This window comes from Natrix helvetica, assembly GCF_964273705.1.
Source record: "Natrix helvetica genome assembly, chromosome: 11".
NCBI lineage: Eukaryota > Metazoa > Chordata > Lepidosauria > Squamata > Natricidae > Natrix > Natrix helvetica.
Window position 1 is genome coordinate 21836759 of NC_138562.1, and position 18715 is coordinate 21855473.

The following is an 18715-nucleotide window of genomic DNA, read 5'->3' on the forward strand; positions in this document are numbered from 1 at the left end:
ATAAATACCCCCGTAGAACAAAACACTTGTTTCTAGAAAATCTCCCACCTGGTTCATCCGGGGTAAATCCTTAATGCTTTCTTCCTTTTGAAGGATCTCGTCTTGCCACTCCTTCAAGTAAGCCTGGATGTCTACTTTTCCTTTCCCTGTTTGGGAAGAAGAAGACGACAAATTCAGACGACCAGGGATGGCGCAGCTGTCCTGTCTCCTCAAGAGCTTCTGCTAGGTCACTTTGGAACATGTACGGTTTCCAGCTGAAGCTTCACCACCTCTCAATCCACAGGCTTTTGGTCAGGCCAGACTTAGAATAGAATAACAGAGATGGAAGGGGCCTGGGAGGTCTTCTAGTCCAACCCCCTGCCTAGGCAGGAAACCCTACAACACTTCAGACAAAGGGTTATCCAACATCGTCTTAAAATCTTCCTGTGTTAGAGGTATGAATTTGCAAATTTGCTTCTAGATACGAATTTGCAAAATCCCTAAATGTTTTAATATTTCTGCCATCCTGCCCTGCAACTCTCATGCTCTTAGTACCAGGCTGTGTAGCCTTAAGCCAGGATTTCTCGTTAAGCCCTATTTGGCTTCGCCCTCTTTCCTTCTTCCAGTACAGTTTCCAAAAGTCTGTCAACATAAGAGGGGGGAAATGGACACAGGCAAACTAAGCCATGATCAACCTCAACTGATCCAAAAAAGTGAAGTTTCTTAAAAACTGCGGGGAAATCTCTCTCAGCCACAGAGGCCAAAGGCAGGATGGACTCAGAGTTCAAGGTTCACTCCAAGTTCACTGCCCTGATCCGGCTCCCAAACACCACAAGCCCTCTGTACTTAAATCAATGATTCCTTTATTAGGAGCGCCAACAGCCCCGGCAAAGGGTTTCTCTCTCTCACCGCAGGTTAACAAGTCTGTCTGGCAGAGGGATGAATAGTCCTCTGCCACATCTGTTCATCTCCGCCCCCTGCCTTTGTTCCCCAGAGCTAGGGTGGAGCTTCACTAGCAGCCTTGGCTCTTCCGTCCCAAGGACCGGCCCATAGATTTCCACTGCTCTCCTCTCTTCTGCCTTCTGCGCATCCACGTGTCAGGCTGTTCCTCCTCTTCCTCATCAGCTACCTCCAGACCTGGGGGGCTGTTGACTCCCCATCTGAGGGCTGACGGCCGGCCCAGGCTCTGCCTCTTTTCTCTCTCTCTCTCTCTCTGCCAGCTCCACTCACTCCTCCCCCTCGGAGCTCTCAAGGTTGCCTTGATGCTGACCCTGACTCCCATGCCTCCCCCTCCCCCTCTGATTTGGCTGCGGCCGACAGGCCACAACATTCACACCATCCGATACTTTCATGATGGACAGATTTCAATGGTACATCTCAAATCTCTGGCTACATCCAGCTCACCTACCTTTTTCAGGACTTGTCTTCAAGCCATCCGCATTGTCTTTGTCTTCAGCAGAGGAGACTAAGATAAAGAAGAGGGGGAAACAGTACTACTGACCAGTCCTTGGCACTAAATACATTATCCATCCATGTAAATGAGGGCTATTTACAAGTGGTCCTTGACTTATTAAGGTCTGTAGGCCTGCTGAAGGTCTGCAGTTGTGAAATCTCATGAAGGACTGTTGGCTGGGACTTTGCTGGAGAGGAATTCACTTTAAGCTACATAAAAGGGTTTTTATCGGGACGAGGAGTCAGCTTCGTGCTTTTGGAAAGCCTAGGCCAGAACAGATTCGTGGACCCTTACCGCTTAGTTGACTGAAATGGATCAGTTGTTCTTTAGAGAGTTGAGGCCCTTTCAAAGGGCTGAGAGATTCCACTTCGGTAAAAGCTGCCAAAAGAAAAAAAAACAGAGACAAGTTAAAAATCGCAACACGTGATATAACAATACATCACACAGCACGGAAGATATAGGCACCGTATGACTTTCTAAAGGCTTCCCAAAGATGCTTTTTCAGGAGGCAACTGGAGTTTCATGTTTTTCTTTGAAGATGTTCAGCTTCTCATCCAAGGAGCTTCTTCAGCTCTGACTGGACGGTGGGGAATGGAAGGATGAAGAAGATGAAAGGAGTATCAATCCTTCCATCCAGTCAGAGCTGAAGAAACTTCTTGGACAGGAAGCGAAACCTCTTCAAAGAAAAACCAGGAAGTCCAGTTGCTTCTCAAAAAAGCACCTTAGGGACAACCGTGACTTGGAGGACGGAGAATCTCAACAGACATTTGACTTTCTAAAGGGTTCCAAAAATGTATACATTAACTTTTTGAAACTTTAGCTAAATCTGACATTATAAATTAGCAGATGCATAGGAAAGGGGAAGTTAAAAACACAGTAATATTTTCTTTCTCTTTTTTCTTTTCTGTCTACTATTTTAATGTTTGTAAAATGTGCTTTCCTTCTCTCCTTTTTTCCTTACTACGTGTATAAAAAAATTAAATACTATTACAGGACAGATTTTAACCCTGAGCAATTAGCTCAAGAGTGAAACTTTTATTGTATAACAAATACTTTGACACAATCTACAACAGATTCCCCCCCCCCCCCCAATGTTATAGTCAATTATGGAAGAAAATGATCTAAATAACTTCATGGTCAATAAGGCTGACACCCAAAAATATTGATATAGTATCTCTTTCTCTTTTTCTTTACCCTCAATAGACAATTGAGGTCTGAGTAATATATATTCAGTTTAACTAAACAGCAGAGTGTCAATCATCTTCAGTCAGTACTGCATAAATACCACTGTATTAAAACAATATTATTTATTAGAACCTACAACGTAATTAAAAAAAGGAAGTCACAAGGATTAAAAGTTAGTTTTAGTCTTCACAAAAGCAGGTGACATTTGCATTGTGTGTGTGTCTTGTGTTCCTGTCTCAGCCACTGCTTATTCTTCCTACTTTAAAAAGAAATAAATAGCATTTTAGACAGCAGGATGAATGTCTTAGGTCAGGGGTCGGCAACCTTAAACACTCAAAGAGCCACAAAGGTCCTAACCGGAAGCCCTTCCCCCCGTTCAATTCTGGAGCCGACCGGAAGTCCGGTTCCCCCACCATAGAGTCTCCTCCTAGCACGGCGTCATTTTTCCTCTACCTGTCCTAACCGAAAGCCCCATCAATTGTGGAGCTGACCGGTGACAGGGAGCTGCAGCAGAAGGATGAAAAAGCCACATGTGGCTCCAGAGCTGCAGGTTGCCGACCCCTGTCCTAGGTTAATGGGTTTCCTGGCTGGGGAAGGAGTTGCGCTTGGATCCCCCATGGTTCCAGTTGACATGGATGATTTGGAACATGGAAGCAAGGACTAAGCATGGCGCCTCCACATCACTCACCTGGCGGAATGTGCAATTTGAAAAGCATTGTCAGCTTATGGGTGAAGCTTCCATGATACAGGACATCTAATGAAAGGAAAGGAAAATAATTAAAAACAAAGAGTTCATTCAGGAAGATTCATCATACCCAATGGAGATGATCAAATGCACAGAATAGAAACATCACAACAGAGTTGGAAGGGACCTTGGAGGTCCAGTCCAACCCCTGTTCAAGCAGGAGATCTTCTCCCGTTTCAAACAGTTGTCCAGTCTCTTCTTTAAAAAGTCCAGTGTTGGAGCACCTGCAACTTCTGAAGGGAAGCCCTTCCACTGGTTGTTTGTTCTCATGGTGAGGAAGTTTCTCCTTCATTCTAGATTCCTTCTGTCCTTGATTAGTTTCCATCCATTGTCCTAAAGGTGGTTTTATTTAAGAGGCACCTCCTGGTTTCTCTTTGAAGATGTTCCGCTTCTCTTCTTCAGCTCTGATTGGATGGTGGAGATCAAGTCAGAACTGAAGAAGCTCCTTGGATGAGAAGCGAAACATCTTCAAAGAAAAAAAGCAGAAAGTCCAGTTGCCCCTTGGGACAACCATGACCTGGATGGTTAAGAATCTCCATAGACATTTCCCCTCCACTGCTTCTTGTCCTGCCTTCAGGTGCTTTGGAGAATAAGGTTGATCCCTTATTTGTGGAAGCCTCTTAGGTACTATCATCCCACCCGCTAGTCCTTCTCTTCGCTAGGTAAAGGTTCCCCTCGCACAGATGTGCTACTCGTTCCCGACTCTAGGGCGCAGTGCTCGTCTCCATTTCAAAGCCGAAGAGCCAGCACTGTCCGAAGACGTCTCCGTGGTCATGTGGCCGGCATGACTCCACACCGAAGACGCACGGAAGGCTGTTTCCTTCCCACCAAAGGTGGTCCCTATTTTTCTACTTGCATTTTTAATCTGCTTTCCAACTGCTAGGTTGGCCGAAGCTGGGACAAGTAACGAGAGCTCACTCCGCTACATGGCGTTAGGGATTCGAACCGCCGAACTGCCAACCTTTCTGATCAACAAGCTCAGTGTCTTAGCCACTGACGCACCACGTCCCTCTTCACTAGACCAGCCATGCCGAGTTCTTGCAACTGTTCCATGTATGTTTTAGCTTCCAGCCTCCTAATCATTTTTCTTGCTCTTCTCTGCACTTTTTTTTAGAGTCTAAACATCTTTCTTATATGCTGGCGATTCAATTATCAGGGAATAATTGAAAACTGGCTCCAGAGTCAGTAGATTGATTTAAACCAGTCAGATCTCACCTAGGGCGGGAACCTTATCCAATGCCAAATCTTCGGATAGCTTGGGATGTTATTGATGACCATACCCCAAACAGATGCGAATTCTTTGAAGTTGATCAGGCCGTCCACATTTTCATCCAGCAGCCGGAAGGTCCACAGGGCCAAGGAATCTCGGTTGGCACAGTGTGCCCAGGGGCTCAAGAGATGGTACAAGGTCCGGAATTGCTGGCAGTCGATCCGATATTGGTCCAGGTAGGGCAGGATGGCATCGTGGTGCTTTAGAGCTGGACTATTCAGTTTCCAGTAACAGGAGAGAAAATGTTCTTTCTGGCCAGAAACAATAAATGATAACATCAAATCACACAGGGAACATCTGGGGAACATCAAGTAGTTTTTCCATAGCGTTATCCAGTTCAGCTAATGCTGAAAGTCGTTGGCTATTAAAGCTCATAACCTTAACCTCTATCTAGAAATATTATGCAATCTGAAGATCTGTTTCATCTTCATCATAGTGGCTGTTATGAGAGATTTGGGGATGAAGCAGAATGATTGGCCAAGACATCCACTGAATGTCCGTGGCTGATGGTGGATGTCGAACGTGGCCTCCTCATCTTAGTGTGAAGGCCCTCGGCTTTCTTGCCATAGCAGCTCAACGATTCAACGGAAGAACCTCCTTCCAAGGTCAACCGGCTTGATCATGGCTCTGTCAGAGGTCATAACTGTCAAATAGACGGGAAAGATCTTTTGCGGAGGCCACGGGTACCTTGAATAATTCATACAGTTCTTCCAGGTTTCTAGGGTTGAGGTTCACATCTTGGGAGACAACCCGGAGCTGAGAAGAGACGACAGCAAAGCAGTCAAGTTAATATTGGGTGTTTGAGGGATTGACATAACTGTACATTTCAGCTGATGGTTAATGGAAGTCTTCTAGTTAGGCAGGAAATTATGCCAATAGATAGAGAGAAAGATGGATGGATAGATAGATGGACAGATGTGATAGACAGAGGGACAGACAGACAGGACACAGGCAATTAACAACAGGAGGCAATCGATGCTTAATGCTAAATTATGCTCCACATCAGGACAAAATCAAGGACCAGAGCCCTGATATAGACAAAAGATAGCGCCTACTCACCACATTCTGCTTAGTTGTGATTTCCAAGGTTTGGATGACATACAGTCTGTTGCGACGTCGCTTGCTTTCTACTTCCTCAAATCGGATTTCCCCATATTTCTGGAGAAGACCAAGACGCTATTTTACTGCTTATCAAGTCTGAATACACAAGGCCTACACCACAAAGCAGCCAACTCCTTCAGTGTTGGAGGTTTCCAAAATTATTACTCCTATCCTCCCCCTCCCCCTCCTCCATCTTCATCATCATCACCACCACTCCAAATCTTATGAACCTTCTCATTTGAAGCCCCGGACATCCACAAAAAGAAGGCCACCCCTTCTAAAATTGTATACCACAACACATCTATGGAGATCCTCCGTCATCCAGGTCCTGGGTGTCCCAAAGGTGCTTTTTTTTCAAGAGGCAACTGGACTTTCTTGGTTTTTCTTTGAAGATGTTTTGCTTCTCATCCAAGAAGCTTCTTCGGTTTCTCTCAGCTGAAGAAGCTTCCTGGATGAGAAGCGAAACATCTTCAAAGAGGAACCAAGAAAGTCCAGTTGAAAAAACACCTTCGGGACAGATGCCAGGTCCACATTTGAAACACAAAGACATCCATGGCCGCACGTACAATCGTTCCACCCCTGAGACCGACCAAGTGGCTTCAGGTCAGCCGCTCTTGGCTTCAGTAACCCTGTGAAGCAAAATGCATATTGTTCCGTCCCCCCCCCCCCCGCCTGATTAACTCGGGGAATTATATTCCTTTATCCAATTCCATTTTCTTTTTGAAGGAAGGCCGCCAAGAGGCCCTCAAGGCTGCAATCTGGCCAAGTACCAGTTCTTCTTCTGAGGTGAAGGTGGAGAAGAAAGGGTTCAACAAACCTCGTTGGACTCTCGAATCAGGTCCGTGATGTCCACTTTGGGGTGAGGAGTTTTGCTCTCGTTCATCCCAGAGGCCTGCTGGACGGCTGGAGGCAGCGGACTGTCCTTGTTGGTCACGCTCTCAAAAAACCTGGATTTGAGGAAAAGGAGCGCACGAATGTGTTCCCTTGCATGCCTTCACTTCTCCGCGCACACACACACATACTATGAGCCAGTTTGGCCTGGGCTAAAAAAGGGGGAGATGGTGAGTTCTAGCATGAAAACACCCGGCGTGGCTTTGGCCAGTCATCAGGAGACTGGGATTTCTAGCCCCACCTCAGTATGGAAGTCAGCTGGGTGACTTTGAGCCAATCACCAGGGTACAGAGAGTTCTAGTCCCGCCTCAGGCATGAAACCCGGCTGGGGGACTTTGGGCCAATCACCAGGCGATGGTGACCGAGGGCTGCTTTCTGCGTGAAAGCTGACAGGGGGACTTTGGGTCAGTCCCCCTCTCCCACCTCACAGGGTTGTTGTTGTTGCTGTAGTAGGGAAAAGAGGGGGAGAAAGGTGTGTGGGGTATGTTCACTGCTTTACTTCTAAAAATAATAAAAATGGAAAGCAAACAGACAAACATGCCCATTCCACAGCACAACAGGTAGCCCAACCCTTAGCCCTAAACACAGCACACCACAAGCCCACAATCAGCCCCCAAGAGCACCTGCTGAGCACAGTGACCGCTTCCGCATCGTCCTTACAAGCCACCAGCTTGTCCAGGTTATAGTCCAGCACGGCCAGGCCCAGCTGCAGGATGGCCTTGATTCCGTCGTAGAAAAAGCAGTCAACCACGTTGACCGCACTCTCGATGGGCAGCACGCTGACGAAGAGGGTGAGGAACCAGGAGAGCGAGACGGAGGAGAAGAAAGTCATGTCGGTCATGTGCTCCGTCAGCTGAGGTAAGTACTCGCGGATCAGGTCCTCAAACACGGCCTGATCGACCAAGGCGCCTGAAAGAGATGGGTGGTTTAACCTAGCAGTAGGAGCAAAGGTGAACTCACACACCCGCCTTTTGCAAAGGGAGACATCAGAGGTTGGCCAACAGCAGCTACTCTGTGACTTACGGACGCAATCAAGCCCAAAACACAACAGGCAAGCAGACCTCAACGGATAATTGGAACTGCAGCAAAAAGAATTGCTACCAACCCGCCTTCCTGTTCTGACCTGAAGCAAACTCCTGGTCCCAACAAAAAACCCTTTTATTCATTGACTGTGAATTCTGCTCCTTCACCTCCAGCAAAGTCTTTCCAGGGAGGATTTACAGTCACAGACCTTATTCGGCTTGGAGAGTTGTCAGGCCAATATCTGCAGAACTTGGCAAGGAGTCTCGGTTCACCCCTCTTTTATTTCCTCTGGGAGGGGCCATTCACCGTCCACCTGTGGTTTTACTCCTGAGTCGGCCCTTGTTCCTTAGCTTAACCCTTCTCCTGGCAGTTCTGCAGCTGTGCACACTGGGAATAGGCTCCAGCTGTTCGTCTGCCCCACTGATGTCTGACTCTGAAGGCAGACATCCCGAGACTTCCCGAGACTCCAGGACTGACCCAGGTTCCTCCCCAACCTACTCACTGTCTGAATCTGCTGCCAGCTCTGCTGGCCTCTGGCGGTCCACAAGACTTCCGTTGAGGACCTGTATATTGCATGAGTCAAAAGATCGGCTGTGAAAATATCTACAGACCTTTCACATCCTGAACCAAATTCTGCCCTCAAAACAATGTTATAGAGCAGAAGTGTCAAATTCAATTTCATTGAAAGGAAAACACTTTACAGGTGGTCCTCACTTAATGACCATTTGTGGGGCGATTGGGGTCCCTTCCAGCTCTCTTCTATTCTACCACTCCTCATGAAAGCTACCGTCACAGTGAAATCCAATGGAAATGGTACCGATAATTCGGCGGTTGAAATAATCGGGCAGCATCCGTTCGCAGACGGCCACCAGGAGCCAAAATGCTTCCTCTTCTTTGGCGTAAAGGAGCAGCACCGACGTCAATATATTCATGGCCTTTAAACAAACATGGATATATTATTATTATTATTATTATTATTATTATTATTATTATTATTATTATTATTATTATTATTATTATTATTATTATTATTATTATTGCATTCTGTCCTTTCAATAATTAGGGCAACTGCAGGGCGGCTGCTGTGTTTAGACCTATCTAAGAGCACATTTAGGGACACGGTGGCTCAGTGGCCGAGATGCTGAGCTTGTTGATCAGGAAGGTCGGCAGTTCGGTGATTCGAATCCCTAGCGCCACGTAATGGAGTGAGCTCCCATTCCTTGTCCCAGCTGGGTGGGAGTGGAGATTTTGCAGTATCCTTCCCCTGCCACGCCCACAGAACCGGTAGTAAAAAAAAAAAAGGGATGCACACGGTCCGTTTTATGGGAGGATAGGTGGGTTTAGCTGCCTGTCGAGCTGCCCGCAGACTAACATGTAGTGGGGACAGCACGACGGTTGTAAGTCAAGGATCACCTTTATCACAAGACAGAGCCACAGTCCCCATGCAAACGAAGGGACCAAAAGTCTGGCTTGGACAACGTCAGCACCGTTGGAGACCAGAGGCTCAGCCTACCTGACAATAGCCGATCTTGGGGTTCCTGTGGGCATAGGCAGTGAGGACCCTCCGGAGGGCTGAAATGCCCGTGTCGCCCTGGAAGGCGGGGTGCTCGGGCAGCGAGCGGCGCAGATCACGCTCAATTTCATCCGTCTCCAGGGTGCTCGTCCCAAAGGATTTTTCCACGAGCTCCGAGTAATAGCCAGGCTGGCTTGCCATGTCATTGACAGCACCTGCCCAGGGGTGTAAGTTGCACGGGAAAAAGACCGTAGAAATTGCCTCTCAACAGGTGAAGCTCTGCATAGATGAGGGGAGGGGTCTCCAAAGTTGGAAACTTTTAAAACTTGTGGACTTCAACTCCCAGAATATAAAGGGAGCAATCTACCTCATTGTTCCAAATATGGACCGTACCTGAGAACAGAAGCCAAAGTTCTCCTCTTAAGACTTCTGGGATTCCTCTGACAACCAGGTCTCGGGTTTTCCTTGTCCGAAACATACTGACGCCCCGTCCGCACTCTATGAAAAGGATGTTCCAGGATTGCTCCTTCATTTTTTCTTTTAACTAATGGAACAAGGTGACCAAGAAGCCTCTTGAGCACACAATCACAAAACACAATGGGGTTACATTAAGGTGAAAATTCAATGAGAAGGAGGGGGGGGGAGTTGAGAGAGGGAGACAGAGGGAGAGGCAGAAGAATACAAAATTAAGAGGCTCTAGCCCAGAATTAAAACATTAAATGGCTACAGACAAAATGGCCATAATTGAGCCTGAAATTTTTGATGCTAAGTGAGACATTTGTTAAGTTATAGCGGTATTGAGAGGTGCATGCAACAAAATTTCATTTTAAAGTATGCTGATTAATGTACATTCAAATGACAATAAAGTTATTAGGCTATTCCTTTCCATTCCATTCTATTCCTATTCCTATCCCTTATTCCATTCCTTATTCCATTAAGTGGATTGTTGCAGGCATTAAGTGAGTCACATGGCTGTTAAGTGAATCTGGCTTCCCCACTGACTTTGCTTAAGGTCGCAAAAGGGGATCACATGATCCCAGGACATTGTGACCGTCATAAATAGGAGCCAGCTGCCATAGGGATGGTACAATGGTTGTAAGTGTGAAAAACGGCCGTGTCACTTTTTTCAGTGCCATTATTAACTTTGGTCAGTAACTGAACTGTTGTAAGTCAAGGAGTATCTGCATAGTATTTGTCTTCAGGGGTTGCAACGGGCCTTCATGAAGTAGAGCAAACTGCAGCAAATTGAACCCGGATCGAGATGAGCATTCAGCCACCCAGGACAGATTTAAACAGAGGGACAGACTCATGCGAGGAGAAATCCAAAGTCAAACATCTCAATGACCCTGGTGGGAGACCCAAATGGACGTTTCTGGAAGACCAAGGAAGGAAGGACCTCTTCCAAGAAGACCACTTTAGACCACCAAGATGGCAGAAGCTCCGTTATCAAAAGTAAAAATTCAGCAAAACGCAGAGAAAGTGAGATAATGGCAACAGCTCTTGATCTCTATGGAGATTCTCAAGTTATCCATGTCGTAGTTGTCCCAAAGGGGCTTTTTTTTTGCAACTGGACTTTCTGGTTTCTCTTTGAAGAGGCTTTGCTTCTCATCCAAGAAGCTTCTTCAGAGAGCTGAAGCTTGTGAGAGAAACGGAAGAAGCGAAACATCTTCGAAGAAAAACCAGAAAGTCCAGTTGCCTCTTGGGGGAAAAAGGCACCTTCGGGACAAGAGATCTTGATAGGTAACCAGGATCTCTTCTTACCATCTTGGAATCCAGGTTCTCCGCATCCTGAGGGTGAAAAACGGTCATCAGGGCCTCCGTGCTAACCGTGGCACTGCTGCCTTTGTGGCTGGCCATCGTCTGCCCCTCGTAGTCCTCCCAGAGGGTGGGGGTCTCTGGGCTGACCCCGGCCTGAGAGAGGCGCTGGAAGAAGCAAAAGCATAGAAATCCAAACAACGAAGGATCAAAACTCTGCAGAAGCACAGGGGCCCCCTGTTTGTACTCTGAAGTGCCTCCCCCTCCCCTCATTTCTTCCAAAACTACGGTCAGCCTCTAAGAGAAGTCACTATATGAGCCACGGTGGCTCAGTGGTTAGAGCACAGCACTGCAGGCTACTTCAGCTGACTGCTAGCTGCAGTTCGGCAGTTCAATTCCCACCAGGCCCAAGGTTGACTCAGCCTTCCGTCCTTCCGAGGTGGGTCAAATGAGGACCCAGATTGTTGGGGGCAAGAGGCTGACTCTGCAAACCGCTTAGAGAGGGCTGGAAAGCACTGGGAAGTGGTATATAAGTCTAAGGGCTTTGGTTATCTTTCCTTCCTTCCCTCCTTCCCAGTTGTTAGAATGCAGTATTTCACACTAACTCTACCCACAGCCTGGAGTTTGATCTTTACCAGCTCAAGATTGCCTCAGCCCTCCATCCTTCTAAGGTCAGTAAAATGACCCAGATTGTTGGGGGCAAAAGGCTGACTCTGCAAACCGCTTAGAGAGGGCTGTAAAAGCCCTGTGAAGCGGTATATAAGTCTAACTGCTCTTGCTCTTTCTATTTGGTCATCCAATTGACCCAATTTAATGGATTCACGCAACATTCTGAACCCAACAAAGAAAGAGACCATCTGGGCCAGGAAAAACAAAGGAAGAACCCATAACTGAAATGTCAGCTAACAAAGATGAACCTGTTGTGTTAATACTGTCACAAAAGTTGCTCTAACCCCAACATGCTTAAATGCGCTGGGCAAACACAGCCCAATTTTTGGTAAGCGCAGGAATACCTTCCTTATTTAGAGCTTTTCCCTTCCTGAATGGGCCCTTGAGAAGCCCTCTCTGTGGGTGGCTGCCCTCACATCTGGTGGCAGAGAGTTCCACAGGCCTCCGGGCCAAGGAAAGAGAACTCTGCTCTACAGAGCACCTTTTCCAGGCTCCACAAACATGGAAGAGGGAGATTTGGCCCTTACCCCTGCACTGGTGCTGTGATGGGGGCTCAGTGCTGCAATGCATTTGGTCCTCAGTTTCACCACCAGAGCTTCAAAATCTCTCACTTCCGAGAAGCGGAAAGCCCGGGATCCTTTGGTGGCAACGGAGATGGCCCTGCTGGCGTGGTCAGCCACCTCAACCGAAGTGACCTGGGGGGTTGGGGGAGGAAGAGGCTACAGTCACCCTCTCCGGTGGCCCTTCAGACGGAGAAACTACCAGCTCAACTGGGTCCATCTCAAAGGCCTCCATCCTTTGAAGGAGGATGAGACCCTGATGTGGTCAGGAAATCTTGAAAACTGGCCTTTCCTTCCTTCCCCTTCCATCTTCTTCCCCCCCCCCCTCTGCTTTCCTTTCCTTTCCTCCCCTCTTTTTCCTTTTCTTTCCTTCCCTTTTCCCCTCACTGTCTCTCCCTTCCTTCCCCTTCCCTCCATCTGGTTTCCTTTCCTTTCCTTTCCCTTCCTTTCCTTCTCCCTTCCCATTCTCCATCATCTCTCATTTCCTCCTTCCTTCCTTTCCCTTCCCCCCTCCGCTTTCCTTTCCTTTCCCTTCCTTTCCTTCTCCCTTCCCTCTTTTTCCTTCCCTTCCTTCTTCACGGTCTCTCCCTCCCTTCCTTTCTATCCATCCACCTGAGGCTTGACCCGAAGGTTGGCCAAGAGCTTCTGCTCCGCTCACCTCTCTGACGGGGACGATGAGGCAGCAGAGGTAGCCGTCTTGACTGGCGAAGCAGAGGAAGTTCTCCGAGAGGCACATCTTCCCCAGGGTGTTGCAATGGCTGAAGGGCACCCACAGGAAACACTCGTGGACCTCCCGCAGCGTCTCCTCGCTGGGCAGCCTGAAGAAGGCGTTGAACTGCTCGCTGTGCGCCCGGTTCTCCAGCCCCCTGCAGAACAAATTTCCCCAGATGGGAAGAAGGTTTGCATCCATGGTTCTCTCCCTCCCCTTTGGAAAACTGGAATCCCAATTCGCAAAATTATGTACAGGTGGGATTTGACCCGTTTTACGACCTTTCTGTGTGAAAAACGGGCATAAGTCACTTTTTTCAGTGCTGTGATAACTTTGAACGGTCACTAAATGAACCGTTGTAAATCCAGGAGTCTCTGCAGTGAGTTCTTAATTCCTCTCTGGGAAAACCGTGGATCTTCGTCCAAAAGAGAAACGAAGCCTCCAATTTCTGGATTAATGGGAAGCAAACCCTCCCCAAAAGCTTCCTGGGCCTTTGTGCCCACAAAACACCAAACCCTCGACTTACACCACGTCCTTTAGTGGCCAAGTTACAATGGCACTGAAAAATGTACCTTATGACTGTTTTTCACATTTACGACTGTCGCAGCTTCCCCGTGGTCATTTGACCACTATTCCTACCTCCTTTCCTTCCACCCCATTGTCCTTCCCTTCTTTCCCCTTCCTTCCTTCTCCTTCCCATCACTTCCCTCCCTCCCTCCCTTCTTTCCTTCCTTCCTTTCCTTCCTCCCATCCTTTCCTTCTCTTCCCTTCCTCCCTCCCTCCCTTTCCTTCTCTTTTCTTCCCTTCTCCTTCCTCCCTTTCCTTTCCCTCCTTTCCTTCCCTTCTCCTCCCTTCTTTTCTTCCCTCCCCTTTTGGGCTCAATTGTGATGATAAGTCAAGACCTAGCTATAACTTTTTAAAACATCCCGCACAGGCCTCTCCTCTCCTCTGTCCCCTTCTTCTGGGCTTCACCTCTAAGTCACTGACCTCTTGGTGATTTGCAAAGGGTTGCAGAGGACTGGGTCAGCCTCAAAGCCCTCCTTGTCAAAGAGTCTGCAGACGGCATAGAGCGCCAGCTGTTCCATGAGGAGGAAAGTCTCACCCAGGTGCAAAAACATGGAGAAGTAATGGTCCTCTCCCTGGGCACAAACGTGGATGCTTTCCGTCAGGATCACCGTGGAAGTTTTTTCAAGCTTGGAGATCTCATCCCAGGCTATTATGAGTTTGACTGCAGAGGGAAGAATAAGAGAGTAAGAGAGTTGTTGGAAGGGACCCCAGAGGTCTTCCAATCCAGCCCTTGCTCAAGCAGGAGACCCTGTACCTGTCTAAGGAGATTCTCGGTCATCCAGGTAATGGTTGTCCCAAAGGTGCTTATTTTCCCCCAAGCGACAACTGTTTTTTCTCTGAAGAGGGTTCGCTTCTCATCCAAGAAGCTTCCTCAGCTTCTCTCAGCTTTTCTCAGAACTGAAGAAGCTTCTTGGGCAAGAAGCGAAACTTCTTCAGAAAAAAAACAAGAAAGTCCACTTGCCTCTTGCTCACTCCATTACATGGCACTAAGGATTCGAACCGCCAAACTGCCGGCCTTTCTGATTGACAAGTTCAGAGTCTAAGCCACTGATCCACCGAATCCATTCAGGTTCTTCGCTTTTCAAGGTCCGTCCCTTTGCGACCTTCACACAGTCGTTTGTCTCAGTTGCTCAGGTTCTCTACCCAGAGACATATGGGCTTTACCTAAAGGGGGGGTCAGGAGGAGATCCTGTGGGGTTCTGGGGGCATTCTGAACTTCACAATTTTCTTGCAGATGTCTCATTACCAAACTAGGTAACATCATCAGGGTTTGTGTTTATTTTTATATACTAGTGGCTTCAAACACTGATGATGTAGAGCTATAGGAAGGGTGATAAAATCCTTGGCAACTTTAAGACTTGTGGACTTCAACTCCCAGAATTCCCCAACCAGGCATTAAGACTTTAAAGTAAGTCTTGTTAGAACAACTGTGTTGGAAGGGACCTTGGAGGTCTTCTAGTCCAACCCCCTGCCTAGGCAGGAAACCCTACACCACTTCCGACAAATGGTTATCCAACATCTTATTAAAAACTGCCAGTGTTTTTCACAACTTCTTGAGGTAAGGTGTTCCACTGATTAATTGTTCTAAGTGTCAGGAAATTTCTCCTTAGTTCTAAGTTGCTTCTCTTCTTGATTAGTTCCCACCCATTGCTTCTTGTTCTACCCTGAGGTGCTTTGGAGAATAGTTTGACTCCCTCTTCTTTGGGGCAGCCCGTGAGATATCGGAATACTGCTATCATTTCTCCCCTATTCCTTCTTTTCATTAAACTAGACACACCCAGTTCCTGCAACCGTTCTTCATATGTTTTATCCTCCAGTCCTCTAATCCTCTTTGTTGCTCTTCTCTGCACTCTTTCCGGAGTCTCCACATCTTTTTTACATCGTGGCGACCAAAACTGGATGCAGGATTCCAGGTGTGGCCTTACCAAGGTCTTATAAAGTGGTATTAGCACTTCACGTGCTCTTGATTCTATCCCTCTGTTGATGCAGCCTAGAACTGTGTTGGCTTTTTTGGCAGGTGCTGCACACGGCTGGGTGATATTTAAATGGTTGTCCACTAGGACTCCAAGATCCCTCTAACAGTTACTACTACTGAGCAAGGTACCACCTATACTGTACCTGTGCATTTCGTTTTTCTTGCCTAAATGTAGAACCTTACTTTGTTTCACCATTGAATTTCATTTTGTTAGGTAGCACCCAATGTTGAAGCCTTCAAATGGCAAGTGATGTATGGTTTATTTTCTTCCGATTATGTATTTTTATTTTTGCTGGCGCTCACTGTTCTGTGAAGCAATATTCAAGCAATGTGGGCGCCTGTGAAGAAACGGCAGCCATCTTGCTTGAATAAAATAAATAAATAAAACCATGCCTCGGTGAATGATCTTACTTACTCTCAGCTCCTAGCAGGAATGAGTAAAAGCTGAGGAAGTTGGTGCTCAGATACAACCAGCCTTGGCAGGGCACCCGCCCTCTCCAGTAGCTACACGAGTAGTAAGTCACGAGTTTCTCCTGTTTGGCCAACCCAAAGCACTTCTCAAACTTCAGATGGGCTTCCCGGAACTTCTCTGGATCCTCTTCTCTTACTAAAGACCCTTTGCTCTCCTCAGCAATTAAGCCCTGGGGAAAAAAAGGAGTCAAGAAGCTAATAAACACGAGCCCGCAGTTTCCAAAAGAAATCTAACTGATGTGGGAATTAAAGTTCCTTTGGCCAAATTCGATCGCCATCGTGGTCTCCAAGATGAAGCTACATGGAAGTAGGTAATCAAAACTGGGTGGGAACTCGCAAAGCATCCCTGGCCTGCTCTTGAGTTGCCATAGGCAAGGGGGGATGGGAAACTGATGAAGCAGCACGGCAACCACAAACAGAAGCCCATTCCAGACGTATCTTTCTCAGGGCTGTCTCCCAGGTAACCCACAGCGACCCATGATCTATACAACCCTCGAAATTGCTCCAAATGTGATTTATGACACACCCTGGGGGGAGGGGGAAACAAGGTCCTAATTGGGCTGTAAATGACATAGGGTCAGAGTTGGCTTCACTTGGGTACGTGCGGATATGAAGCTCCTAATAAATAACTTGATTTCTTTTGAATCTTGGTTCGAGGCGCATGATTTAATTAGGGCATCTTTTGGAACCTTGACACTGGGCACATACTACCACGTGTGGTGAATGTGCCCAAAAGTGAAAAGAAATTGGGAGAAAATGCATACGTGGTTAGAAAAAAAGCATATACCGTATTTTTCAGAATATAAGACGCACTCGAGTATAAGACGCACCAAGGTAGATAGAGGGAGAGAGAGGGAGAGAAATACAGTAGGTAGGGAGGGAGAGAGAGAGTAGTTAGGTAGGTAGGTAGGTAGATAAAGGGGTGGGGGGAGAGAGAGAAATACAGTAGATAGGTAGGGAGAGAGAGAGAGTAGGTAGGTAGGTAGATGTTTCCAGGTGTATTTATCCATGTGCTGGAGAAGGAAAATCCTGACAATCTGCAGCACCTAAGACTTTGTTTCTGCTGGCACAGCACGTGATCAATCTAATTCTCATCAATCATTCTGACTAAAGAATTTTCCAAAAGAAAAAAAAAAGATTTTGCACTCTGCAAACCTCCCCAAAATGGCCTGTTTTTCACAAAAACGGACCCGTTTTTTTTTTCCAAATAAAAGACATGAACAGCCTTAGGGGGGTTGGGGGGGGGCAAAAATGAACAAAAAATAGCCTGGTTTTTTTCAAACAAATTACATGCGTAGCCTTATGGAGGTTTATAGAGTGCTTCTGGGGGCTGGGGGGGGGCATTGTTTGCTCATTTCTGCCCTCCCCAGCCCCCAGGAGCTCTCTGAAAGCCTCCATAAGGGTATGCACGGCCATTTTGGTGAAGGGGGCGGGGCTTCGGGAGGCAACAAAATGCTGCATTCCGTGTATAAGACGCACTCAAGTTTTCAGCCTCTTCTTTGAGGAAAAAAGGTACGTCTTATACTCCGAAAAATACGGTAGATTTTAAGCCGGAATTGTTTTTGTTAGGCATAATACCAGAATAAATATAACAAAGAGAATGTATTTTTGATATTGCATGTTTTAACAGCAGCAAGAATTATATTTGCGCAACATTGGAAAAGCGAGGAAACGCCTACGGAAGAAGACATAATTAAGGAAAACACTGGACTCTGCATAAATGGACAGATTAACGCTTAAAGTTAAAAGGAAAAGAAGAGAGAGAATATTTTTGAACTTGGGACTTATTTTATCAATCCTTGGACAACAGCGGTAGAAATTTGGATATATATATATATATATGTTTTCGTAGATTTTCACGGGGGTAGGTATGCTGGTTTTGTTGTATTCGGATCTTTTCCCGTGTAAGGTTGAGATTGTCTTTGCAACATTTCGGCAGGATCTCACCTGCCATCTTCAAGCTGTGGGCTTAAAATGTGGGCTTTTTAAAGTCCACGCTTGAAGATGGCAGGTGAGATCCAGCCGAAACGTTGCAAAGACAATCTCAACCTTACACGGGAAAAGACCTGAATACAACAAAACCAGCATATATATATATGTAGGAAGTAGGAATTTAAGATGGGTTAGGTAGCTGGGAAGTACAGATTTACAGCCCTTGATTTACAACTGTTTGTTTAATGACCATTTGAAGTTACAACAGCACTGAAAAAAAAGATGTTTCTGACCAGGTTTCATACTTAACGACCATTGCATCATTTCCCACGGTCACATGATAAGAATTGCTTGGCATTTATGACAGCTGCACTGTCCCAGGGTGATGATGTGATTGTCATTTTTGACCTTCTGACCAGCAAAATCAATGGGGGAAGCCAGATTCACTTAATGCCTGAATAATTCACTTAACAACTGCAGTGATTCACAACTCTGGCAAGAAAGGTTGTAAAATGAGGATCAGCTCACTTCAGACTTAATCTCCATAGAGACATTTAAGTCACTTAACTGCCTTGCTTAGTGACAAAAATTTTAGGCTCACTTGTGATCGTAAATCGAGGACTAGATTGAACAAACATTTGTCTGAAATAGTATAGGGTTTCCTCCCCGAGCAGGGGGTTGGACTAGAAGACCTCCAAGTTCCCTTTCCAACTCTGTTATTCTATTCTACTCTTAATGCTATCTGCAGGAACTGAAGAGGAGTTGGAGAACTGGAAAGTAAAGAAACAATGATAATAAAATAGATAATCCCATAGGAAATACAAGAATTATTTAGCATCAGGTCAGGAGTTGTCACTTGAATGAGAAAAAAGAAATCTTAAGGTAAATGTAAAGGTTCCCCTCGCATATCTGTGCTA

The 18715-nt window shown here is 46.5% G+C and overlaps 1 protein-coding gene across 2 annotated transcripts in view; it reads right to left on the minus strand.

Moving 5' to 3' along the window:
- Window positions 1–18715, minus strand: part of TBC1D8B (TBC1 domain family member 8B) — a 30579-nt gene that overhangs the window by 4122 nt on the left and 7742 nt on the right. For both annotated transcript variants that reach the window (XM_081963768.1, XM_081963767.1), the window contains 17 exons: window positions 15811–16036; window positions 13841–14081; window positions 12803–13010; window positions 12112–12279; window positions 10922–11083; window positions 9554–9704; window positions 9161–9375; window positions 8465–8582; window positions 7248–7533; window positions 6551–6680; window positions 5692–5790; window positions 5320–5388; window positions 4643–4883; window positions 3306–3371; window positions 1727–1810; window positions 1388–1444; window positions 49–146 (listed from right to left, as the gene is read on the minus strand). In XM_081963768.1, coding sequence (XP_081819894.1) covers window positions 49–146; window positions 1388–1444; window positions 1727–1810; window positions 3306–3371; window positions 4643–4883; window positions 5320–5388; window positions 5692–5790; window positions 6551–6680; window positions 7248–7533; window positions 8465–8582; window positions 9161–9375; window positions 9554–9704; window positions 10922–11083; window positions 12112–12279; window positions 12803–13010; window positions 13841–14081; window positions 15811–16036 — 2619 coding nt within the window. The remainder of the gene's footprint in view (window positions 1–48; window positions 147–1387; window positions 1445–1726; window positions 1811–3305; window positions 3372–4642; window positions 4884–5319; window positions 5389–5691; window positions 5791–6550; window positions 6681–7247; window positions 7534–8464; window positions 8583–9160; window positions 9376–9553; window positions 9705–10921; window positions 11084–12111; window positions 12280–12802; window positions 13011–13840; window positions 14082–15810; window positions 16037–18715) is intronic.